This window comes from Bombus vosnesenskii, unplaced genomic scaffold, assembly GCF_011952255.1.
Source record: "Bombus vosnesenskii isolate JDL3184/JDL3185 unplaced genomic scaffold, Bvos_JDL3184-5_v1.1 scf7180000014621, whole genome shotgun sequence".
NCBI lineage: Eukaryota > Metazoa > Arthropoda > Insecta > Hymenoptera > Apidae > Bombus > Bombus vosnesenskii.
In genome coordinates, this window is record NW_022883555.1 from 32,064 (window position 1) to 59,655 (window position 27,592).

A 27,592-nucleotide genomic window follows, 5' to 3' on the forward strand; every position below is an offset into this window, starting at 1 on the left:
AAAAAACTTTTTTGATGAATTGCTCGTCGAGGCATCGTTCTGATGTCGATATCGCATTAAGCAACTCGAAGATCGAAGTCTTGGTAACGAGATTGTCGCGACAAAGACGAAGCGAGGCCTATTACCCAGGCGATGATGGAAGCTATGCAACTATAAAGAATACTAGCGCCTTTTTCTACGATTTTATACGACTCGATGCCAGTCGAAGCTCTTGGAAAATATTGCAACAAAAAGTCAATATATAAAACAAAAAATAGGAGGTTTTTCCTTAAAGCAATTTAATCACTGTCCACACAACTTTTATTGTTCTCATCTAGAACCGAGCAAGAAAAATAACTATTTTATTTTTATACCTTCTCTATATTGGGATTGTAAAAATTTGTCTGTTTGAAATGCATTGGAAAATTTCGTCGAATTATAAAGTTACACCGTTGGTTGTCACCATAGAATCGATTTTAGAATGGATTTTAAAATAACGTAAGAACGATTTTAATGAAATTTTGAGAGTACATATGTACGTACATAGAGAAGCGAATGTAGTTCACACGCATTGCTACTAGGAATATTTGTGACCTACATAGGTTTCAGGGAAAATAAATGTCTGTCGCAAATAACACTAATTACAAATCCTATTTTTTCAAGCTTCGTGAAAACTCACATGAGAAATTAACCTGTCGAGATTCAGCATTTTTATATAATACTATCTTGACAAGTACATTTTACAAACAAACGAATATTACTAATTCGATACGAATAATTAATTAGTTTTTCAAGTTTTCTAAGATAAATAGTAGAATCAGACTTTATTCCAATTTCCACGAAGATCCATTGAAATATAATATCAGAAAATGATCTATTAACAATTTCAATTTTATTCGACGCTACTATAACCCTTCGCAATCGAGGGCTCCGCTAATAATATCAAATAAATTAAATAATTAATAAATTAAAAATTTAATAAATCAATAAATTAAAAATTTGTCCTTAACCTGTCAAATCATAATTATCTCACGTATTCTTGCAACGAACAGGTAAGATACAATCAGAAAAATAAACCGACGTATTGGCCGAAGATATATTACACTACCAAGCAAAATCGTATCGCACTGCGCGATGATAGTGAGTGAGTGAGTAGGTGATGAGTGATGCGGCTATGACTCTTCATTCTACGCATATATTTAACCAATTATACGAAAACACGTTCTTTCTACTGAAATTACTTGGAGTATCTGGTAATATGAATAAATGAAACCTTCGAATGCAAAGTATTAATATTATTAACGAAAATTAGAAATATAATTTATCAAACGGGATACGTGTATATAGTAAACCAAAGAATACAATGAATTATGCAATAACGACAGAAAAATTAACAGATATGACCAGATCTAATTGTTCAACCACTATACCCCTACATGTTCGAATCCTTGGGCGAACACCAGCAAACAGTTCGATCGATATTTTTCAACCTTCGAATTAGCTGTTATAACTAAAATATTTTCCATCGTTACAATGCATCCTGTCCCCAATTACATCGTTAATTTCGTTTCCGAGGTTCCGCTACAATACTTCGCAACGAGCAATTCAATAATTGAGACAACGACTCGCGTGATGCGCAGCAGTACGCTGGCCGTGAATCAATTGCATCGGATTACCTCGATTAATACGATTTTCTAGGACTACGCTGTAATGTCGAGTTAATTAATACGATAAAGTGCAATCGCGATCCAATGGAAACGCCTTCATTCTTACTTTTTCGCGCGATTTCACATCGGAGTCTAAGGAAAACGAGCTGCATCTTGCGGCATCTTGCGGCATCTTGCGGAAAAATTGAAATTCATAGGACACAGGAAACCTGGTAAACAATAAATACGGCATGGTTCCACGATATGGACGCAAAATCAATGCTGGATGGCACGTTAATTCGATTGGCGGCTGGACAGGTCGAAGCATAGAGCTCAAAGTGTTTCCTCAAAGTGTTTCCGTTCCCTCATTCTCCCTTCAATAAATCTTGTTTCTCTCTCTCTCTCTCTCTCCCCCTCTCTGTCTCTTTCTCTTTCTCCTCCGAAAACTTGATCATCCGATTTGTGTAACGGAGTTTATTTTGTCTTTCTGTTAATAATCTGTTAATACCAATAAGTTGCCTAATCGCGACACTTCTCGAGAAAATTTCTTTTAATCGCAAGGCCGCATAATTTTGACGAAATCCATGTGAAAAGAGTGTCCGGAATTAGGATGAAAAATATGTTTATATTTCATACGTGTATGTGTTTCAAAATAGTTGCAATATAGAAATACCTTGTTTGTAAAGAAGGTTGACTCTATTGAGATTAATCGTTTGGTTTCTGAAGAGTTCAATGTGAATAAGGTTTTACGGTAAATTGAAAGATGTAAAAATACGCGCGAAAGTGTACAAATATGCAAAGTTTAGCAGCTATTAATAGTTCAGTAAGTAAAATAAATTTCTGTCTAGGTTCTTCTCCTTCGTCGCGCTCTATAAAAACATAAATTTAAATAAATATCAGCAGTGAGTGTAGCGATTTAGTCGATCGGATCTTAGAACGAAAAAAACTTGTTTAAAAATGGAATCGATCAATTTAACTTCTCACTGGCTCACTCATCAGTGTTTATGTAACTCTTTCTCCCATTTCCTCTGCGTGAAACATGCAGCTTGGGAGTTTCGATTCGATAAAAAGTTGCGACTCTGAATATCCTTTGATCGTAAATTGAAGCATGAAAATATCATATATGTCGTATTTCGAAAATTTATCGATCAATTATGAACATGTAATAACATTTATTTCTTTCAACTACTAATTTTTAAATCATCTGTTGTTCGGTTAATTGAAGGATGTCGGCTTTCTGTAGAAGTATTTCATATTTATTATTTAATTATGAATAAGGAAAAAACATACAAAATATAGTTTTTAAACGGTTTATTATTTATAAAGAGAAACTTTGACTCGGGATATATATACTATATATATACTATTTACTTACAATTTTTTTTTTAAGACTTCAAAGTCGAAACAAGCACAGGAAATTTCCAAGCCGGTTAACAGAAACTTGAATGAGACAAAAATAACCTTTAGATCTCTATATGTTCTTCTTCCCCCCTGTTGCTTCCACGTAACTCTTATCCTATTGGTGGAGCTGTGCTGATATGTGAAATTATGACTACATAAAAACATCCGGAAAGACTCATTGAATGATTTTATAGTTTAAGGTTAATAAATTTCCATAAATTAAAGTTGAAAATTTATGAGAACATGTTTTCTGTAACAAAACTTAGTAAAAACAAACTAGCAAGGTTTATAGATTCTTTAATGATTATGTATGTATTCATAAACTAGTTCGATAAACATCGTTCGATAAAACGTCGAACAACACACAACATTGAAGAGCGAAATTTCAAATTCAAGGAAAAATAAATAACAAATATTGCGAACAAATGATATTAAATTTACAATAATCTCATGTAAGAAAAAATAAAAGGGATAAAAGTAGTACAGAAGATAGAAAATCTTCTGGGTGGCTGGGAAATAAAAAATTGTTGAAATTACAATCAATTCTCGCGTTGAGAATATGTACGAGATGAATGAGTGACTGATCTGTGGGTGTGTCCTACCCGGTGGAAGGATATTGACCGTTCGAAGGATGTGAAATCAGAACTGTCTTGGGAGACGATGCTGTCTCGGAGGAAAGCTAAGGATGGGTGTGTCTAGCGCACGGGACCATCGGATTTGTTGGTGACGATTTTAGTTAGGAGAGTGAAGGAAGTGGCTTCGTTGTTAATTGGTTAACGAAGGGTCTTAACCGCCCTCGAGAGAAAGTGGTTAGTGGGAGGAAAGTTGCAGCATACGTGAGAAAAACTAACTTTCCCTTGTCCAGTCGGGGTAGACAATAGTCTTTAGAAATTCTTCGGAAACAGACGTTTGTTTGGTTTGAAGGAACTTTTCTAGGAAATCTATGAGGTTTATGGAAGGTACTTGAAACTATGGAGGATACGCTGCGAGTATCCGGTGACATCTGGTTGCCATATTGCTCGCGGTGCGACGTAACAAAATGGAATAGAAAGATTATACCACAGACGAAATTATACTTTATACTTTATTATTACATTACATCAATTGACATCTTTGGAATTACAACGATTCGATACACATTTTAACGTTTTAAACGTTTTAACGTTTAACATTCTAACATTCAGTTAGAACTTTGTATTGATTAGAGATATTGTAACGACCAGAAATATCGATACATATATCAATACTTTTACCTCGAAATTCGTAGATTCGTACTCTTCATTGTCCATACAAATTGTGTCATATATGTCCAAACCAAATTTAATTTACGTGCATTAACGTTTTCAAATCCATTTTTTATTTTCAAAGAACATCATATTTGTACTCGGTATTGCCAGTAAGTATCATGAAGAGACGAAACGAGTATCTCGAGTTAAGTATTGTTTAAAATAGTATATAGCCATCTAGATATAACATTCAATGATTTTTCCCTCACTTATTGTAAATTATTGATATTGTAAAATTATAATTGTAAAATTATATAGTAAATGATATTGTAAAATTAAATAGTAAATTCACACGATGTTCAAATAATTCGAAATAACGATAGACCAAAAGCTGTTTAAACGAGACACAAGAATTAATCGTGCATTTTATTAAAAAGTTAAGTACGAATAAAAGAAAGAAAATTTTCGAACTTTTTTCGAAAGAACATACATTTATTATACAACATACATACATTTATTATATATTGTGTTCTTTCAAACACAATAATACCTTCCATAAAGGAGCACAGCTCAGATGAGACTTTTTATAGTTAAACTTTTAACGTACTCATAGAAACGAAATTTTTTTTTTAAATAGAACTGTTACATTTTACGACACGTATAACATCGAACATTTACCAACATAGCGATGCCAGCGTACATATATATATACTGGTGTACTGGTCATCTTTTTTCCACACGTTTTTAGCTTTTTAGCTGTTTGTGAATGGGCGCCTAATCAGCCAATCAGAAATGGCCGATATTCTATGAATCCTTTTCTTCAATGCTCGAAAAGCTGGATATTTATCCAAAGCTGGTGCCCCAAACATATACTCGAAATTTTCAAGGGCCGCTGCAAATACGAAGTCCGCCCATGTCGTCTGAAAAAAGGTTTGTATACATTTATTTTGTACCTCCTCTATTAAACAATTTTTATAATTTACCTTGAAAAATGTGAAAAATCGAACTCTTAACTAAAGATCACTAGCTTTTTAGGAAGAATTTGGATTTTTATTTTATTGTCAGATTTTAATGGATAATTTTAGAAACTTCAACCTTTGGAGGTATTTGTTAATTAAAAATGACAAAACTGGTATTATGTAAAAAAGAGTAATGTGTATCCTGAATCAATGTCGAATGGAAATTAGACAGTTCTATAAAAATAATCCTTCTCACGATTCCACAACTTCATAGCTTAATTAAATACAATTCTTCGGTGATATAATTACAAATACATTTACAGGAATTGTGTAATATGATAAATATCTCGTTAAACAAATTGAAATCGTAAACTCTAGATTCTAGTATTCTTTCACTTTCATGTTTCCTATGAGCCCTTCAATCGCTAAATATTTTGCAATGAAACACGTATTATTAAACAACATAATCATACTAAATTAATTTAATGTGACTATTTATTATTATTATATAATAACACAGTGATGAAAGAAATAAACTGGTCAAGTAATCTAAGGAACGATAATACGTATCTATGTCAGTGACAGTGAGAAAAATTCAGATATCTGTACTTAAGTGATTACACTTATAAGTATCATTATATATTATATAAATATGATATTTCGAATGGTATCATTTATCACTCATTAAACAAGAGTGTCATATCCAGAGAAATGATTTTACATATCTTAATCTTTGCTTTGATTACGATAGTAATAATTTCTATCAAACTTGATGAGGAAGATACATGAATAATTATCTAAAAGCTGAAAATCTTGGCAAATTCATTTGTACATAAACTAACAGGAGTGAATTTTAAAGATACACTCTGCTCTCAACAATTAAAGCTGTCTTGTCGCAACAAAGTTTCAATAATTTTTTATGGACAACATGGCCCAGTTTGCACAAAGACTAAAAATTTTAACATTAAATTTGGATAAAAAATCTTACGGTAGTAGGAATGATATATCCTTTATTTTTGCCAATAATCTGGTCGAATTTAGTCAAGTAAAATGGTATTGTTTCGTTCAAAAGTTGATTCTTCCTCGCTTCCTTCTTTTCAGGATTCTCCTCCATGCGATAGTAGCAGATATCTGAAACGTATATGAAACCAACCGTTACGTTCATTTGTGTTTTTTCCCCCAAACGAAGAGAAAATAAGTTGTGAAAGATGGAGTAGCCTCTCATAGTTCCTACAATTTCTTCATTCTCTTTGCTTTCTTCAATATTGTCTCAACAAGTTCCTGTGGTTCACGATACTCGAAATATATACAATGTTACCAGCGTGGAAATTGTCTTGGAAACTTGGAAAATCTTTCAAGAGGAACAACATTGCTAACTGAGATTCGAGAAAGGAAAGGTAAGTAAATCCTTGCTTCTACTTAGAGCTTTTTTATTTACTTCTGACGAGTAAAGTACTGTTATTAAAATTTGATTAAAAGTACCAAGAATGTCGAGATATAAACAACCATTTGTGGAAAGGTCAGGAGAAGCAGAATTATCGAATAAACGTTATATAACTCTTAGTGATTAAGTAAGAGAAGAGAAACGAGAAAAAAGTCTTTTATCTAGGTCTGAATAAAGTATACTATATTTATCTCCATATCAAGAATAACAACAAGATATAAACAGTCTTCTAGAAATTGAGTAAATATTACATAATTACATCTTGAGCAATATTTTGCGTCTTAGCTTTTGCTTAATCATTATGATAATCTTAAATATCTGTAAATTCTTCACAGACTCTTTGCATCTTCTATACAGGTATCTCATGATCATGTGATAACACACAGGAAGAAAAAATAGAGGAAAAAACAGCGTAAAAAAAAGTTGCGTAGGAGTATCGTCGCACTACATCATTCGACAATTGATGCACGTCATGGCGATCGTCACGGTTTAAAGCAGGCCATCAAAAACACGTTTGTTATCGTACGGAAAAATCTGCGACGTTCCAGCTGTTCAGGTGCATCGAATTGTGAATCATCGGCGGTACGAAGCAAGGCGAGGGGCGTAAATAGAGAAAGAAGAGAAGAGAAGGATTCGCATAAATGATAAAATATAATCGTTCGTTCCTCGTCGATGGCGGATGGATGGCTTTAATCGTGGACGATATCGATACGATTATATTTTATACATTTGAAACAAATATAAAAGACGAGCAAAAACCAGAGATACGATCGTTATGATATTATTCAATCGGTAGCCTATTTACCTCGTTTTTTGTTCACCTTCTCTGTCTAGTAATAATTTTTCGATTCGACTGGCGTGACGTTACGTTGGCGGTGTAAAAACACGATTTTAAACACCTGCGGATAGTTGCATGAGTTTCGAGCGATTCCATTCCCTTCGATTTATATTTATGCGATCAACGCGCGGATCGTTAACGCATTATGCAGACAGCAGATGTTACGTAATCACACATATCGTAATTGGAAATTAGTAACGTTATCGCGTACCAGGATCTTCCTGTCTTTGATCATCGAGTAACACTTCGTTGTCCTCGCTCCTTCCGCGGATAACCAGCGTTTATCATATAGAGACAGGGATTTGCAAAGAATAAAAGTTGTAGAACGTTGAAAGGCGTTGAGAGAAACGTGATGTTATCCCGTTATTCGTTAACGCAACGCAGTTAAAAAAAATCCCGTAGGAAGATTACGATAATAGATAACCTGAGTCGAGTGTTTGTCGGGGGATCTAAAAGATTCTTTCGAGCTGAGCGTCTGAGATTGCAGAGAAGAAAATTTGGAAGCCATCGAATTCGTGATGTCGATAGAAATCTTCAGTTGGAATCGTTGTATCATAACGTAGTCTGCTTATTGTCGATAAGACTTTACTAAACTAAAAGTGACTACTAAAAGTTTCTATCCTCTAAATTCTATCTACGATTCTATAATCTAAAAACTGACTTTTGCAAACAAACTGTAACATTCGCTTAACGGAAAGATATACGTATCTTGTTTGTACTCGTCTTTTCACAATGAATTCTGAACGTCTGTCTCTGTGGTGAGACAAATACAAAGTCATCTCATCAGTTACTCACCTTGCTTCAAATCTCCAAGAGTATCGACGAGCTCGTCGCATATCATCGCATCCCATTCGTCCTTTCCCATTAGATCGTACTTCCTCGCTAAGTATCGCGCCACAGCGTTACTCTGCGCTACCGGTTTCCCGTCTATCTCCAGCACAGGCAGCTTTTTATAAGGCATTGCTAAGAACAAACATGGCTCATATGAACACTGTGTAGAGGGAAACGATCGATAGGAAATCACAACACAGCTTCCGAGGCCGTTGCGTTCTTGTGAATAGATGAATCGAAATCATTTCGGTTTTAATCAACATGGCCTAGTAAAGAAATACAGAAATGTCTTCTTTCTCCTTTTTTTCTTTTCTTACGATTACGATGGACAGGGTATCGCGTGTTTTTGACTGTTGAGAAGAACCTAAAGTTTTTAAAATCAAGGATAAAAGATCGAGTATAAAATTTGTAATTCTCACGGAAAGGAACGAATCTGTCTGATGCGGTGTACTGAATGTACGAGGAACGATCAGTATCGTTTTGCGGGAAGACCTTATGCAATGATAGTGGACTTACAACTGCGAATAAAAAATTCACGTCGCATAATACCAGACACGGAAAAAATATTAGAAAATGTACACGGTTCTTGTAATGAAAATTGAAATGCAAGGAATATAAATCGAATGTCTCTTGCGAACGTAATTTTGTGTTTTACACCGACAGGATTGATTTACAGACTTACGTTGATTTTTGGTTTCTCTATCTGCAAGCGACATATAAGATTATATCGAAGACTAAGCTGCGTAAAACTTTTATTATACTATTTACGATAGAAATGTCGCAACGGAAGATCGAATTTTATGTCTGCTTTGTTCTTTCGACTTTTTAGCTATGTTCTTGTTCATTTCCGAACTGATTTCAATTTTTTATCCTTTTTTTTCAACAAGTCCTAAAAATTTTTTAAATGAACGAGAAACGTAGAAGTATTTTTGTATTCCTATTTTAAGTCGCCTATTTACGGTTTTCTCAAAATATTCGAAGCGCTTCGATTCATTGAAAACAATAAAGATTGCAACACAAAAATTCGAGAATCGTAAGTGAATTAAGTTGGTATTCGATAAACACGATATTACGGAAGCAAAACTTAATGAAAAGTTCGACTTTATTCCGTATGAAATTTTACTTTAAGTAAGTTTAACCTGCACGTGAAACGAAAGTTTTATCTACAGAAAAGTTTGAGTAAATGGTAGATACCTGAGAGTTGAACGATGAAAGTAAAAATCGATTCTTCACGCTTACAATCCTTGTATTCAGGCCAGAATTCTTCGGGGATCCTCTCGTCGGTATACTCGATGCCAGTATATGCAAATATGTACCGTATATGTTCGGCACGACCACGGGCATTGAAGTAGATTAGTTTGTAGGTAGGTTCGTCGCTCATTTTCCTTGCTCTGTCAACTTATCGAGAAAAATGATACAATTAACTCGTGTAATTAACAGACTGTGTGCGTGTTTGTGTGTATAGAGAACAATTTATTTATAGATGGAATAATTCGTATAATACGCAAAATAAATCATTTAGAAGGCTGGAATATGTGTTTTTGAAACAATTAATTATGTCGAAAAATATTTCAAACGAGATATAATTATGAAAAAAATAATAATTAAATGTATGTAAATGTATGTAATAATAGTTAAATGTATGTAAATGTAATAATTAAATGTAATTAGTTGTGAAAAAAATAATAATAAAAAATAAATAAATGTAAAGAAAGAATTAAATGTAATTAGTTTCTTTTTACGCACGCGATATTATTGGCGATATATGAAGGTCAACTTTATTTTTTTAAATAGATATATTTATACATATATTTATAGATATAAATACATATATTATATAGATATAATAGTATATATAATATATATAATAATATATATGTCGAGTCTGAATCTCCGAGTCCGAGCTCGAGCCGCCCTCCCGGGGAGTGCTCGCGGGAGGTAGCGGTTCTGCGTTGAAGTTCTCCATCGTCCGGTCGCGCGTGGGGTACCTTTATTGTCGATAGTTACACTAGTGACGAGGGCCTCAGGCTTGATAACGAATCCGTGACCAACGGGAGGACAGGTTCCCTTGCTCTAACTCACACGTGCACCACTCCCTGCTCGTAAGGCACTCGACTTCCTTCACCGATCAGCTCTCTAGCAAGACTGCTCGTCATCCCAACGACGCCACCGAAACAAGACTCCGGTCGAGTGTCTCAGTACACACGATCCTCCGATCGACGTACGATTGCTATCGGTTTGGACTTGCGATTGTTTCGTTATGGCTATATTAGGCTCTAGGTTGCAAGGTTAGGGTGTTGTCCTGAAGTTCCAGAGGGGCCCCGGCGTCCTTTCGTCTCCGACTCGGCCATCCTGACACTTACACGTCCTCGTGTGTGGCCTGCTGGCTTAGTCTACCCGTCGGGGCTTCCACCACGCAGGCATCGACCCGGCGCTCGTCCTCGGGGCAATGTTTTTCTTCTCGCCGCGATGGACAGCGAGAGGCGATGTGTCCCGGCATGTGTCAATGAAAGCACAACGCTTTTAGTGGTGCAGCCGGTCGGCTTTCCTCCGGGCGTCGAGGGTCCTTCTTCGGTTCTCACTTCGCCCTCTTGCGGCATTTGAATGTCGCAGTGGCCACACCTGGTCCAGGGGCGGGTGACCTGCCTCGTTTGTTTCCGGAGCTCGCTAATGACCTCCACGGCGGGGGCGTTAGCCACTCCGTGTATAGGAAGGGCTTCATTTCCCTTTGGAATTGTTTCACCGACGTGATGTCACTCGTGAGCGCGAGTCGTTTAAAACGTTCATCGCGCGAGCCCAGCAGATGGAGGGCGGTGGCGGCGAGTACCTCTTCCCTGGTTGAATTTCGCCACTTCGACCCCAGGAGGGTGATGATACGATTTCCGTACGCTCCTGGTGTTTCGCCGTCCCGCGGTAGTTCCTCGGCTACCTTGATTAGCGACGCGGCTGCTACTTCTTGGCCACCGAAGTGCGCGGCGAATTGTTCCTTAAAATCTGGCCAGGTGAGCTCGTCGCCGTTCATTATCTGCGTAAGCCAATACGCTGCCGGACCCTCTAGGGCACGGTTTAGGGCAGAATACAGTGCGCTGTTTTTCAGGGGGTGGTCCCTCATGAGCAGGCCGACGGCTGTGCACCAGGCGGCTGGATCTGCGTCCGCGGCTTCGGGGTTGAAGCGCGGTAGCGATACCCAGGTTGCCCGGTGTCCTTTCTTCTTCTTCTTATTCTTCTTCCTCTTCTTCTTCCCTAGCGACCGCTTTAGTGCGCGCACGATATTCTTACGATCCCGTGCCTACAACGTGTGTTCGGATGCCACTTCTGATGTCGAGTCTGAATCCGAATCCGAGCTCGAGTCACATTCCGAGTCCGAGCTCGAGGCGCCCTCCCGGGCAGGGCTCGCGGGAGCTTGCGATTCCGTGTTGGAGTTCTCCATCGTCCGGTCGCGGGTGGGGTACCTTTATTGTCGATAGTGACACTAGTGACGAGGGCCTCAGGCTTGATAACGAATCCGCGGCCAACGGGAGGACTGTCATATAAAAAGCAACAGGATACACGAAATAATATAATTCTGATAGGACAACATTTAATTTTGTATATAAATATTTTCATATTTAAAAAAGTTTCCGGAAGCAGGAAGATTTACAAACAAATAATATCATAAACCGAATGTTTCATGATCCTTTTCTAATTAGAGTGTGTGACAGCATGTGAGAACGTTTCTTAAAAATATGACTTATTGCAATTACTTAATCGCAATTATAAACGATTAAGACCTTCTCACAACGAGGCAATCTATCCAATGTATAAAACTCGTTATACTTGATGAGAAAACAAATCTCTACTTAGGTTTCATTTCGTTTCATCGCGTTCATAAAAAGTGAATTTGTATGAACACATCGTGCAATTTAGTAATTAGGACCGTTGATCTCGCTGCAACATAGATGGATAGAAAAAAGCCATTTAAAATGATACAACGTCGGGAAGACAATTATGAAAATTATAAATGGAACACAAGATAAAATTGTTTAAGATTAATTCTTCTTTTTTTTTTTTTAATCGCGAGTGTTTGCAAACGAAGTTTCAATCTGTTTACAATGATAGCAATGAGAGGAGGATGTCTATGAAAGTTATAAATGCGATATTGAATAACATTTCTGCGAGTGGGTTTGTTTTTCGTTACAAATGTTTTTTAAACGAATCTGCAATCTGTTGGAAACAACGGAACAGTAACGGGACGACTGATAGGGAAATAAAAAAGATCGCGTTTTATTTGAACAGACAAATCTTTGAAATCTATTCGAAAGTCTATTTGAAATGGTACGAGCTCGAAAAGAACGGTGAATACTATAGAAGAAGGATTAATTAAAATTCTTATTAATCTGTACGCTTTGTATATTAAATATCTTGATCGATGCCAAGATAACAAATTATTATACAAAACAGTGAAGTATCCACGTCTGACATTAATATTGAGTATTACCATTACTGTAATTTAATTTTTAACCGATCCTGAAAATTCCTTAGAACGTAAAAAGTATAAAATGTTACTGTGCATTTCATGATTAAATGCACTGTAATTTAGAAACAGTTATGAAGCGGAAACAAATAATTTATTCAGAATAAGAATTCTACGTAATCATGTTAAAAAAAAACGTACTTATAACGCGTTTAAACTCCAAATATGTAAAGACAATAAGGGAAAAGAATTTAACGAAGAATCGTATTTTTTGTAAATTCACACAAGATTTTATCCAAAAAAAAATTAAGATTTTTTGAAGAACGTACAAGACGGAACACGAACAATAAAAAAGGGATGTTAAATACAAAAAATAGATTGAAATTTAGATTATGAAATATAAAAAAATGATATTGCATAATTTACAATTATTTTCGATAGCTTACGTCAGTATGTTGGAGTGTAAACTATAAAATATTCAAAAACTGATACCATTTAGACATAATTTAGAAAAACAATAAATTGCGGAAACCGATAGTTAAAACTCGATACGATCGATACTCCAAAACTCTAATCCTAATAATTACTCAGCAATAATAACCGATAATTCATGTTGATTAATGTTTGAACTCCGTTTTTTTTCTGTATGTGTATACAAATTTTGTACAGTTTGATAAAGCGAAATTAAATTATCATCCTTTTGTACTACTTCAAACATTGAGATTTGTCATCTTCAAGGTCGATCACACATAGTTTCAGATTGCGGAGTTGCAAGGGTAATTAATTTTGCAATCGGTTTTCCTTTGATATAGATGTGCATACAAATAGCCATTGATTGACAATATACCGAAGCAATTCTAGTTTAATTTGAAGTCATCGATCCTTTGATATTTTTGGAAGAATAGTAAAAGTACAGAGAAAACAAGAAAAAATGGCGTTAACTAAAAGATAGCTCCAATGTATCTCATAAATATTATCTATATATCATTTGTAAGATGTAAGTGACCAAGATATCGAATTATACAAAAATTGTATGTAATGATTAATACTTGAACGTTACTTACATTTATGTACATGAAAATTTGATCTTTTATTAACTAAGTTATTGATCGACAAAATGACTTCCTACATAATTCTCCGCCTGAACTGAAATGCATATTGTTTTTTACGCAAGCCTTATGTGTAGCTAGCAACGAGCAAACAGATTAATTACTTTACACACGGTCGTATCTTGTTTGCTGTAGGCGAGTTCTCTCGTGTAATCAACGAAGTACTCAACTTTAAAGCGATAACAGAAGAACATTATTGTATCGATAAAAATCATGCTTTTTTCAAAGAAATATGTAACTCGTATTTTTTTAAAGCAACCCTCATAATGCATTGAATAAAATAATCATACATTTTTTTTTGTTCAACATTTGTAAAATACGATATTATCAAGATCACCAAGGAGGTAATCTTCAATTCTTAATGAATATAATAAAAAACATAATTAATGATTGTTTGATGGCTTTATTATTATCTCTATAATACAAAAGCACAACATCGTGTCAACAGTTTATATAGTTCGTATGTTTCTGTAGGAATACACAAATAATAGTTCTCTATCACAACGTAATCTAAAGGGAAAACCCTGACTAAATGACAAAAATATCGGTAATAACTGGAACTAATGAATGTTAAAAGCAATCAGTATATTCCATACAAACTTCCATCAAAACGATTCGTTCTTCATTCTCTCAACACACTAAGACCGCAATCTTTAAACGCTTATAAAACCATAAGCAATCGTGAAGTTTAGAATTCGCTAACTGGGCGTCTCTCAATCCAGTTTTTGATCTTGGGCAGAAGGAGGACCTTTTTCTCCAGCAGCTTCAGATTCTCGTAATTCTCGATCAGATCAGACTTGTACATAAAGTTCAAATAATCGAGCAGAGCAACGAATGTCAAATCAGCCCAAGAGAGAGTACCATCGTAGAAGTAGCCGTCATTTTCCTTCACTTGCTGGTCCAAACGTTCTAAAATGAACGGCAGCGTCTCTTCAGCGGCCTTGCGTTTTGCAGCTTTGACCTTCTCGTCCTCCTCATAGTCGAAGGCGGCAATTTCTGAAAATTTGTTTTCAGTTAAATACTATTCGCTAATGTTATACTAATTTGAATACAGTGTTGTGCGAAATTTAAATGATACTGAAGATAGAATTACAATCCTTTTTAATCCTTTGTCTTGTATTGTTGACATACGTGTATCGTTCGATTAAATCAAATATTAAATCGGATTTCAACTAATAAATACCTGAACAGATATGTACTATCTGTTATCAAGATTCTCATAAGATTTATACAAAACAGCACTGGGTACTCACTATGACGAATATCATGAATAGTATCAACAGTGGCATCAATATGAAGATTTGCCCAGTCAGTCTTTCCAGCTAAGTCATATTGTTTGGCTAAGTAACGGCAAATAGCTGTAGACTGAGCAACCTTCCTTCTATCAGCTACGAGCATAGGAAGCTGGCCATAAGGAGTCACTAAAAACATACAACTAATAGAATCAAAGATTCTATCGAACAAACAGATTATGATGCTTCTTAAATATCTAGGTTCCTGTTATCTGTTTTGGAAAGATATAATTTAATTTATTGATAATTTATCAGCAAACAAAGGGCATTGTCTCCTTAACAATACCTATTGTTCTCCCACATATCTTATAGAGCAATGGAGAGTAAACAATAATCTCTGTTATACTCTGCATAATTGTGTTCTACTTTATTTAGCTACTTTAGTTAAATTAGGAAAGATGAGATTTAAGAAACAGAATTTCTTTTCAGATTAAGAAACAGAAAGCTTACAGGGCTTTATTTCTGGCCAGACGTCCTTTTTGATACGTTCATCTTCAAATGGAATACTAGCATAGCTGAAGATAAAACGGATTAGTAAGTCAATTTAGTAAGTCAAGTTAGTAAGTAACGGGAAGTAAGTCAATTTATAGAGCGGCATCTTCCTGGAAGTATAATATATACAAAGTAAAAACAAAGAATCATTGATGACAAGAATTATATTATTACAAATTATGAAGTATAAGACAATTTAAGTAAAAAGCATCAACTACTAACTACTCGCATAGCTATTTGTATCTTTATATTTTAATATAGCTTAGATATAAAAAGAATATTATTTTTGGATGTAATAATGTATAAACTTGCGCCAAATATTATAACAAAATATTGCACTTTCTATTTAAGTAGGATAGACATATTACCGGCATTTATCTTTTTTCTATAGCAATGAAATTGTTTATAAAAAAGTTTATAAGAAAACTATCAATTAATGCAAACAACGCATTTCAAAATATTAATTACATTCGCGCGATTCGTTATCTCTAGTATTAATTTAATCATATGGTTCTATACACCCAAGACCCTCTAACAGTAATTTAGTACCATTACTAGTCGTATGTACAATGTATGTTTGTATACAACTTTCGTAACTACAAAACATTCAGCATGATTATATATTCTTCCAAACTTAAGAAACATTTTCTAATTGCATACTTAAATTTATCGATCAATTATGAACATATGACAACATTTATTTCTTTCAACTACTAATTTTCAAATCCTCTGCTGTTCCGTTAATTGAACGACGCGCCGACTTTTCGTACAAGTATCTTGTATCTTATCTGTATTATTTAGTTATCAATAAAGAAGAAACATTTTCTAATTGTATACTTAAATTTATCGATCAATTATGAACATGTAATAACATTTATTTCTTTCAACTACTAATTTTTAAATCATCTGTTGTTCGGTTAATTGAAGGATGTCGGCTTTCTGTAGAAGTATTTCATATTTATTATTTAATTATGAATAAGGAAAAAACATACAAAATATAGTTTTTAAACGGTTTATTATTTATAAAGAGAAACTTTGACTCGGGATATATATACTATATATATACTATTTACTTACAATTTTTTTTTTAAGACTTCAAAGTCGAAACAAGCACAGGAAATTTTCAAGCCGGTTAACAGAAACTTGAATGAGACAAAAATAACCTTTAGATCTCTATATGTTCTTCTTCCCCCTTGTTGCTTCCACGTAACTCTTATCCTATTTGTGGAGCTGTGCTGATATGTGAAATTATGACTACATAAAAACATCCGGAAAGACTCATTGAATGATTTTATAGTTTAAGGTTAATAAATTTCCATAAATTAAAGTTGAAAATTTATGAGAACATATTTTCTGTAACAAAACTTAGTAAAAACAAACTAGTAAGGTTTATAGATTCTTTAATGATTATGTATGTATTCATAAACTAGTTCGATAAACATCGTTCGATAAAACGTCGAACAACACACAACATTGAAGCGCGAAATTTCAAATTGAAGGAAAGATAAATAACAAATATTGCGAACAAATGATATTAAATTTACAATAATCTCATGTAAGAAAAAATAAAAGGGATAAAAGTAGTACAGAAGATAGAAAAATCTATAAAACTGGTGGCTGGGAAATAAAAAATATATAAATTTATGTTATTAGAGTTTAGTACTTCTGTCGATCAATGTGTTACGACCGTTCGCGGAGAGACGCAGTCGCAGTAGCGAGAGGCGTAAATTCTCGCTACGATTCGGTGAATCGACGCCGCGAAGTAGTCGTTGCCCTGTTTCGGTTAAGATAAGAGGTGGTTAAATGAATATGACACAGTATAGTAAGTTATATTTCACCGTTTATTCCAACAACTTATAACGAAGGCAGTTACGCTGATGCGTATGTACGAGATTTTTTTTTTATTTATTTGTTGAAATTACAATCAATTCTCGCGTTGAGAATATGTACGAGATGAATGAGTGACTGATCTGTGGGTGTGTCCTACCCGGTGGAAGGATATTGACCGTTCGAAGGATGTGAAATCAGAACTGTCTTGGGAGACGATGCTGTCTCGGAGGAAAGCTAAGGATGGGTGTGTCTAGCGCACGGGACCATCGGATTTGTTGGTGACGATTTTAGTTAGGAGAGTGAAGGAAGTGGCTTCGTTGTCAATTGGTTAACGAAGGGTCTTAACCGCCCTCGAGAGAAAGTGGTTAGTGGGAGGAAAGTTGCAGCATACGTGAGAAAAACTAACTTTCCCTTGTCCAGTCGGGGTAGACAATAGTCTTTAGAAATTCTTCGGAAACAGACGTTTGTTTGGTTTGAAGGAACTTTTCTAGGAAATCTATGAGATTTATGGAAGGTACCTGAAACTATGGAGGATACGCTGCGAGTATCCGGTGACATCTGGTTGCCATATTGCTCGCGGTGCGACGTAACAAAATAGAATAGAAAGAAATTTGTAAAATTTAGTTGAATGTTACTAAGAGATACGCGATTTATCGATGGAAAGAAAGAAGAGAAATATTCACTCGTCGAAAGCTTTGTAGAACAACGTTTACTTCGCAGATGTAGAACATTTATTTCGGTTACCTATCGGTTGTATCGTTATCGACTTGCCAATCATGAAACGCAGACGCCACCGGCCAGTTTATTCAATAATAAATTATCTGACGCGTCGATTGATCACGAACACATGCTGTTCACGAAATTGAATTATGTTCCAATCTCTGCATTATAATGTTTATATATATGTTTATGTTTATATATATGTTTTGTAAGGATTCGTTTAGTCGTAAATATCGTTTAGTCGTAAAACAGAACTTTTGCACTCAACTCGATTCGCGTAATGGAAATCATAAAATTAACAAAGGACAATTGCAGTTAGATTTAAGATTAAGATTAAGTGCAGTTAGATTTAAGATTTAGATTAAGATTAGGTAAATGGCGAATAATGGCTCGTATAATTGATTCTTCTCTCCTTCTTTGAGGACATCTTCGCCGCTCTATAGCTTCTTTATTGTTGCAAGTGTGTAACCTTATTTTGTATAAATTAGATCAGTAACGAGGATTTAAAACGAGGATTAATTTAACAATAGCATATGAATTCTTTTCATTGAGATTTTCACACGAGAAACTGATCAGCCTAGTGAAAAATATAAAATTAATATAAAATTCCTCGATTTAATTATTTAAGTATATAATTAATATTCAGCATGCTAAAAAACGAACGATCTATTTTTCCAAATTTGCAATTATCTATTGCAAGGAATTGCAAAAAGTCACAGGCTCCAAGGTAAATTTTCAAAAGCGTTTGTAATTGTTTTCTGTTATTTTTCTCTGTGCTTGAATTTATGAAGGTGATCAGCGTGGCTCCTGAGCAAATTAAGCTAACAGAATGAAATACTTTCAGTATACAATTTCAATATTTTAATATATGATTACAGAATTTCAATATTGAAATTTAAATTATTATTTAGTGTTACGCCGTAAATAATATCAATGATACTTATTACGTAAAGTACGAAATACAAATCAACGTATATTATTGAAACTCTAAAATTGAGTAACTATTGCTGTACCAAGAATACTAATTAAGAGTTAATCGCATGGATCTGCCTGAGTGACTAAGGAATTTAACAATAGAAGATTTTTAATCGAACTTCCCTTTCAAGCTGAGTTGACCGTGATTCAATTCACGTACATCGGAGAGGAAAAGTCGTAATTCACAATATTACACACAATAATACCTTCGCATAAAGGAACACAGCTCAGATGAGACTTTTTATAGTTAAACTTTTAACGTACTCATAGAAACGAAAATTTTTTTTAAATTAAATTTTTTAAATTAAGAACTGTTACATTTTTACATTTTACATTACATGACACGTATAACATCGAACATTTACCAACATAGCGATGCCAGCGTACGTATATATATACTGGTGTACTGGTCATCTTTTTTCCACATGTTTTTAGCTTTTTAGCTGTTTGTGTATGGGCGCCTATGTAAATGTATGTAATAATAGTTAAATGTATGTAAATGTAATAATTAAATGCAATTAGTTGTAAAAAAAAATAATAATAAAAAATAAATAAATGTAAAAAAAGAATTAAATGTAATTAGTTTCTTTTTACGCACGCGATATTATTGGCGATATATGAAGGTCAACTTTATTTTTTTAAGTGGATATATTTATACATATATTTATAGATATAAATACATATATTATATAGATATAATAGTATATATAATATATATAATAATATATATGTCGAGTCTGAATCTCCGAGTCCGAGCTCGTGGCGCCCTCCCGGGGAGGGCTCGCGGGAGGTAGCGGTTCTGCGTTGAAGTTCTCCATCGTCCGGTCGCGCGTGGGGTACCTTTATTGTCGATAGTTACATTAGTGACGAGGGCCTCAGGCTTGATAACGAATCCGTGACCAACGGGAGGACAGGTTCCCTTGCTCTAACTCACACGTGCACCACTCCCTGCTCGTAAGGCACGCGACTTCCTTCACCGATCAGCTCTCTAGTAAGACTGCTCGTCATCCCAACGACGCCACCGAAACAAGACTCCGGTCGAGTGTCTCAGTACACACGATCCTCCGATCGACGTACGATTGCTATCGGTTTGGACTTGCGATTGTTTCGTTATGGCTATATTAGGCTCTAGGTTGCAAGGTTAGGGTGTTGTCCTGAAGTTCCAGAGGGGCCCCGGCGTCCTTTCGTCTCCGACTCGGCCATCCTGACACTTACACGTCCTCGTGTGTGGCCTGCTGGCTTATTCTACCCGTCGGGGCTTCCACCACGCAGGCATCGACCCGGCGCTCGTCCTCGGAGCAATGTTTTTCTTCTCGCCGCGATGGACAGCGAGACGCGCTGTGTCCCGGCATGTGGCAGTGAAAGCACAACGCTTTTGGTGGTGCAGCCGGTCGGCTTTCCTCCGGGCGTCGGGGGTCCTTCTTCGGTTCTCACTTCGCCCTCTTGCGGCATTTGAATGTCGCAGTGGCCGGATGTCCGTAAATACCGCAGTGGCCACACCTGGTCCAGGGGGAGGGTGACCTGCCTCGTTTGTTTCCGGAGCTCGCTAATGACCTCCACGGCGGGGGCGTTGGCCACTCCGTGTATAGGAAGGGCTTCATTTCTCTTTGGAATTGTTTCACCGACGTGATGTCACTCGTGAGCGCTAGTCGTTTAAAACGTTCATCGCGCGAGCCCAGCAGATGGAGGGCGGTGGCGGCGAGTAGCTCTTCCCTGGTTGAATTTCACCACTTCGACCCCAGGAGGGTGATGATACGATTTCCGTACGCTCCTGGTGTTTCGCCGTCCCGCGGTAGTTCCTCGGCTACCTTGATTAGCGACGCGGCTGCTACTTCTTGGTCACCGAAGTGCGCGGCGAATTGTTCCTTAAAATCTGGCCAGGTGAGCTCGTCGCCGTTCATTATCTGCGTAAGCCAATACGCTGCCGGACCCTCTAGGGCACGGTTTAGGGCAGAATACAGTGCGCTGTTCTTCAGGGAGTGGTCCCTCATGAGCAGGCCGACGGCTGTGCACCAGGCGGCTGGATCTGCGTCCGCGGCTTCGGGGTTGAAGCGCGGTAGCGATACCCAGGTTGCCCGGTGTCCTTTCTTCTTCTTCTTCTTCTTCTTCTTCTTCCTAGCGACCGCTTTAGTGCGCGCACGATACTCTTACGATCCCGTGCCGACAACGTATGTTCGGATGCCACTTCTGATGTCGAGTCTGAATCCGAATCCGAGCTCGAGTCACATTCCGAGTCCGAGCTCGAGGCGCCCTCCCGGGCAGGGCTCGCGGGAGATTGCGATTCCGTGTTGGAGTTCTCCATCGTCCGGTCGCGGGTGGGGTACCTTTATTGTCGATAGTGACACTAGTGACGAGGGCCTCAGGCTTGATAACGAATCCGCGGCCAACGGGAGGACTATCATATAAAAAGCAACAGGATACACGAAATAATATAATTCTGACTAGGACAACATAAACGCAAGAAGTGTTGATATTGAAAAAAATATTTAATTTTGTATATAAATATTTTCATATTTAAAAAAGTTTCCGGAAGCAGGAAGATTTACAAACAAATAATATCATAAACCGAATGTTTCATGATCCTTTTCTAATTAGAGCGTGTGACAGCATGTGAGAACGTTTCTTAAAAATATGACTTATTGCAATTACTTAATCGCAATTATAAACGATTAAGACCTTCTCACAACGAGGCAATCTATCCAAAGTATAAAACTCGTTATACTTGATGAGAAAACAAATCTCTACTTAGGTTTCATTTCGTTTCATCGCGTTCATAAAAAGTGAATTTGTATGAACACATCGTGCAATTTAGTAATTAGGACCGTTGATCTCGCTGCAACATAGATGGATAGAAAAAAGCCATTTAAAATGATACAACGTCGGGAAGACAATTATGAAAATTATAAATGGAACACAAGATAAAATTGTTTAAGATTAATTCTTCTTCTTTTTTTTTTTAATCGCGAGTGTTTGCAAACGAAGTTTCAATCTGTTTACAATGATAGCAATGAGAGGAGGATGTCTATGAAAGTTATAAATGCGATATTGAATAACATTTCTGCGAGTGGGTTTGTTTTTCGTTACAAATATTTTTTAAACGAATCTGCAATCTGTTGGAAACTACGGAACAGTAACGGGACGACTGATAGGGAAATAAAAAAGATCGCGTTTTATTTGAACAGACAAATCTTTGAAATCTATTCGAAAGTCTATTTGAAATGGTACGAGCTGGAAAAGAACGGTGAATACTATAGAAGAAGGATTAATTAAAATTCTTATTAATCTGTACGCTTTGTATATTAAATACCTTGATCGATGCCAAGATAACAAATTATTATACAAAACAGTGAAGTATCCACGTCTGACATTAATATTGAGTATTACCATTACTGTAATTTAATTTTTAACCGATCCTGAAAATTCCTTAGAACGTAAAAAGTATAAAATGTTACTGTGCATTTCAAGATTAAATGCACTGTAATTTAGAAACAGTTATGAAGCGGAAACAAATAATTTATTCAGAATAAGAATTCTACGTAATCATGTTAAAAAAAAACGTACTTATAACGCGTTTAAACTCCAAATATGTAAAGACAATAAGGGAAAAAAATTAAACGAAGAATCGTATTTTTTGTAAATTCACACAAGATTTTATCCAAAAAGAATTGGCCTGTACCAATATTTTTATTTGTCGTTACAAGTTACGAGGGTATTAAAAAATTGGCCACGAATGGACCAGAGATAAGAATTTATCAGACTTGCTCTCGTAAATTTCAAGACGTTGCATCGGATATTCTTGAAAATCTTTGGACAATGGCCTCGATATTTCGCAGCTTCTATCCTCGAAGCGGAAGAACTCGGCGTTAAAAGCGACAGAACTGGAGAAACCCGGTGACCGCGAGCCTTTCACGCTCTCGACAGATTTCTCATCCCTCGTAATCCTCCCGGTGTCACCCAATTTCCACCCTCGTATTGCGATTTGTTGCTTCCAACGAGGCGACACCTTGTCTTGTGATTTCCTTTTTCGTCGCGTGAAACACGACCGAACACTTGTTCAAACACACAATTCATATTTATCTAACTCGACAAAACGCCGTGTCATTGAAACAATAGCATTCTTTGGCTTTTATGTAAATTCCAATAAATTATGATAATGTTCGTGGAGACATTATTGCTACCTATTTTATCTGTCGTGATCCAAATTGATTTGTAGCTACGTATGTATATATATATATATTTGTATTTTCTTTTGTTCTTTCTTTTTAATTTATGTGATCTGACAATTACATTTCTGAGAGTTCGGTGAAATTCGATGCTTTATTTTTATCTGTAGAATCTTCCTTGTCATTGTCAGAGCGCAGACGTTTACGCGTTTACGGAAAGTTTAAGGATACAGAAAAATGTAGAAAATATGCAAGAATATGTAAAATATCGAAAGTACAGTACTTCTAATAATACTTAGTAGCATGCTTACAAACAAATTTCTTTTGTATTTCTTGAAATTGCGTAAAGATTCGCGGTAATTATCGGATTTTTGTCCTCTTTTATCTGCTTTTTTTATTCGCAACTTATATGAGATATGAATTAATATTCAACGACGTGCGCTCTGTGCCACGAAATGAATTATCTCGCGTTAAGACTGCGGCAATTCTTACGTTTGATATTTCATTTAACGAACAGCCGCGCGTTCCTGAGTTTAAAAACCGCCACTCTGAACTTACGCTGAGAATAATATCAGGAAAAGCGAACGAGAGATGATTAGAAAGAAAATGCGAGGAGCAGTGAGGGGGATATTACTAGACTGCGCTTTTTTGTGCAAGTATAGCAGGATGTTTGGGAGTGTAAAATTTTAACGAATGCGTATAATATGAAAAAATATATGAAATATCCAAGGTATAGTTTTATTAAACTTACTTTTTATAATGCTTCGTAGGTAAAACAATTTTCTATCCAGATTCCACTTTCTCAATTATATTTTCAAAAATGCTCGATAAGGAGTATGTTACGACCGTTCGCGGAGGGACGCGGTCGCGAGGAAAACGCGTCAGCGAGAGGCGTAAATTCTCACTACGATTCGGTGAATCGACGCCGCGAAGTAGTCGTTCCCCTGTTTCTATTAAGATAACAGAGGTGGTTAAATGAATATGACACAGTAGTAAGTTATATTTCACCGTTTATTCCACAACTTATAACGAAGATATTTACACTGGTGCGTATGTACGAGATGAGCGAGTGACTGATCTGCGGCTGTGTATACCCGGTGGAAGGATGTTGACCGTTCGAAGGATGTAAAATCAGTACTGTCTTGGGAGACGATGCTGTGTCGGAGGAAAGCTAAGGATGGGTGTGTCTAGCGCACGGGACCATCGGATTTGTTGGTGCCGATGTTAGTTAAGAGAGTGAGGGAAATAGGCTTCGTTGTTAATTGGTTAAACGAAGGGTCTTAACCGCCCTCGAGAGAAAGTGGTTAGTGGGAGGAAGGTTGCAGCGTACGTGAGAAAAACTAACCTTCCCTAGTTAAGCCGTGGTAGACAATAGTCTTTGGAAATTCTTCGGAAACAGACGTTTGTTTGGTTTGAAGGACCTTTTCTAGGAAATCTATGAGATTTATGGAAGGTACTTGAAACCATGGAGGATACGCTGCGAGTATCCGAAGACATCCTTCGAACGATCAATATCCTTCCACCGGGTAGGACACACCCACTCTTCTCGTACTTAATCACTAAGAGTTATATAACGTTTATTCGATAATTCTGCTTCTCCTGACCTTTTAATCAAATTTTAATAACAGTACTTTACTCGTCAGAAGTAAATAAAAAAGCTCTAAGTAGAAGCAAGGATTTACTTACCTTTCCTTTCTCGAATCTCAGTTAGCAATGTTGTTCCTCTTGAAAGATTTTCCAAGTTTCCAAGACAATTTCCACGCTGGTAACATTGTATATATTTCAAGTATCGTGAACCACAGGAACTTGTTGAGGCAATATTGAAGAAAGCAAAGAGAATGAAGAAATTGTAGGAACTGTGAGAGGCTACTCCTTCTTTCACAACTTATTTTCTCTTCGTTTGGGAGGAAAAACACAAATGAACGTAACGGTTGGTTTCATATACGTTTCAGATATCTGCTACTATCGCATGGAGGAGGATCCTGAAAAGAAGGAAGCGAGGAAGAATCAACTTTTGAACGAAACAATACCATTTTACTTGACTAAATTCGACCAGATTATTGGCGAAAATGAAGGATATATCATTCCTTCTACCGTAAGATTTTTTATCCAAATTTAATGTTAAAATTTTTAGTCTTTGTGCAAACTGTGCCATGTTGTCCATAAAAAATTATTGAAACTTTGTTGCGACAAGACAGCTTTAATTGTTGAGAGCAGTGTGTATCTTTAAAATTCACTCCTGTTACTTTATGTACAAATGAATTTGCCAAGATTTTCAGCTTTTAGATAATTATTCATGCATCTTCCTCATCAGGTTTGATAGAAATTATTACTATCGTAATCAAAGCAAAGATTAAGATATGTAAAATCATTTCTCTGGATATGACACTCTTGTTTAATGAGTGATAAATGATACCATTCGAAATATCATATTTATATAATATATAATGATACTTATAAGTGTAATCACTTAAGTACAGATATCTGAATTTTTCTCACTGTCACTGACAGATACGTATTATCGTTCCTTAGATTACTTGACCAGTTTATTTCTTTCATCACTGTGTTATTATATAATAATAATAAATAGTCACATTAAATTAATTTAGTATGATTATGTTGTTTAATAATACGTGTTTCATTGCAAAATATTTAGCGATTGAAGGGCTCATAGGAAACATGAAAGTGAAAGAATACTAGAATCTAGAGTTTACGATTTCAATTTCTTTAACGAGATATTTCTCATATTACACAATTCCTGTAAATGTATTTGTAATTATATCTCCGAAGAATTGTATTTAATTAAGCTATGAAGTTGTGGAATCGTGAGAAGGATTATTTTTATAGAACTGTCTAATTTCCATTCGACATTGATTCAGGATACACATTACTCTTTTTTACATAATACCAGTTTTGTCATTTTTAATTAACAAATACCTCCAAAGGTTGAAGTTTCTAAAATTATCCATTAAATTCTGACAATAAAATAAAAATCCAAATTCTTCCTAAAAAGCTAGTGATCTTTAGTTAAGAGTTCGATTTTTCACATTTTTCAAGGTAAATTAAAAAAATTGTTTAATAGAGTAGGTACAAAATAAATGTATACAAACCTTTTTTCAGACGACATGGGCGGACTTTGTCTTTGCAGCCACTCTTGAAAATTTGGAGTATATGTTTGGGGCACCAGCTTTCGATAAATATCCAGCTCTTCAAACATTGAAGAAAAGGATTCATAGAATACCGGCCATTTCTGATTGGCTGATTAGGCGCCCATTCACAAACAGCTAAAAAGCTAAAAACGTGTGGAAAAAAGATGACCAGTACTCCAGTATATATATATGTACGCTGGCATCGCTACGTTGGTAAATGTTCGATGTTATACGTGTCGTAAAATGTAACAGTTCTACTTAAAAAAAAAAATTTCGTTTCTATGAGTACGTTAAAAGTTTAACTATAAAAAGTCTCATCCGAGCTGTGCTCCTTTATGTGAAGGTATTATTGTGTGTAATATTGTGAATTACGACTTTTCCTCTCCGATATTCGTGAATTGAATCACGGTCAACTCAGCTTGAATTAAAATCCTAACTAAAATCGTCACCAACAAATCCGATGGTCCCGTGCGCTAGACACACCCATCCTTAGCTTTCCTCCGAGACAGCATCGTCTCCCAAGACAGTTCTGATTTCACATCCTTCGAACGGTCAATATCCTTCCACCGGGTAGGACACACCCACAGATCAGTCACTCATTCATCTCGTACATACGCACCAGCGTAACTGCCTTCGTTATAAGTTGTTGGAATAAACGGTGAAATATAACTTACTATACTGTGTCATATTCATTTAACCACCTCTTATCTTAACCGAAACAGGGGAACGACTACTTCGCGGCGTCGATTCACCGAATCGTAGCGAGAATTTACGCCTCTCGCTACTGCGACTGCGTCTCTCCGCGAACGGTTGTAACACATTGATCGACAGAAGTACTAAACTCTAATAACATAAGTTTATATATTTTCTATTTCCCAGCCACCAGTTTTATAGATTTTTCTATCTTCTGTACTACTTTTATCCCTTTTATTTTTTCTTACATGAGATTATTGTAAATTTAATATCATTTGTTCGCAAATTTGTTATTTATCTTTCCTTGAATTTGAAATTTCGCGCTTCAATGTTGTGTGTTGTTCGACGTTTTATCGAACGATGTTTATCGAACTAATTTATGAATACATACA

The 27,592-nt window shown here is 35.9% G+C and overlaps 1 protein-coding gene, 1 long non-coding RNA gene and 1 pseudogene across 6 annotated transcripts; 1 reads left to right on the forward strand and 2 right to left on the reverse strand.

Moving 5' to 3' along the window:
* Positions 1–4,130: 4,130 nt before the first annotated feature.
* On the reverse strand, positions 4,131–27,219 carry LOC117240371 (glutathione S-transferase-like). 3 transcript variants are annotated; one of them, XM_033506380.1, is made up of 6 exons: positions 26,469–26,965; positions 25,045–25,340; positions 9,519–9,722; positions 8,289–8,456; positions 6,200–6,342; positions 4,131–5,172 (listed from the first exon to the last, which is right to left on the reverse strand). In XM_033506380.1, exons 3-6 carry the CDS (start codon positions 9,703–9,705, stop codon positions 5,005–5,007), a joined length of 666 nt encoding a protein of 221 aa, XP_033362271.1. In that variant the 5' UTR covers positions 9,706–9,722; positions 25,045–25,340; positions 26,469–26,965; the 3' UTR covers positions 4,131–5,004. The 3 variants fall into 3 exon arrangements, with proteins under 3 accessions (XP_033362271.1, XP_033362270.1, XP_033362272.1); XM_033506379.1 differs by lacking the exons at positions 25,045–25,340; positions 26,469–26,965 and adding an exon at positions 27,182–27,219; XM_033506381.1 differs by lacking the exons at positions 25,045–25,340; positions 26,469–26,965 and adding an exon at positions 24,110–24,141.
* LOC117240373 lies at positions 5,096–8,126 on the forward strand. Of its 3 annotated transcripts, none has more exons than XR_004494671.1 (4): positions 5,096–5,182; positions 6,313–6,608; positions 6,691–6,895; positions 6,991–8,126. It is a non-coding gene; the product is annotated as an uncharacterized LOC117240373 (long non-coding RNA). The 3 variants fall into 3 exon arrangements; XR_004494670.1 differs by having other exon boundaries at positions 7,013–8,126; XR_004494672.1 differs by lacking the exon at positions 6,691–6,895 and having other exon boundaries at positions 7,013–8,126.
* LOC117240372 lies at positions 14,293–16,827 on the reverse strand (annotated as a pseudogene).
* Positions 27,220–27,592: the final 373 nt, after the last annotated feature.

Coding starts and splice junctions, on each gene's coding strand:
- LOC117240371 (XM_033506379.1), bottom strand. Junction 6,343..8,288: donor TCTTGGAGATTTGAAGCAAG/GTGAGTAACTGA, acceptor TATACGTTTCAG/ATATCTGCTACTATCGCATG. Junction 5,173..6,199: donor GATATATCATTCCTACTACC/GTAAGATTTTTT, acceptor ACCTTTTTTCAG/ACGACATGGGCGGACTTCGT.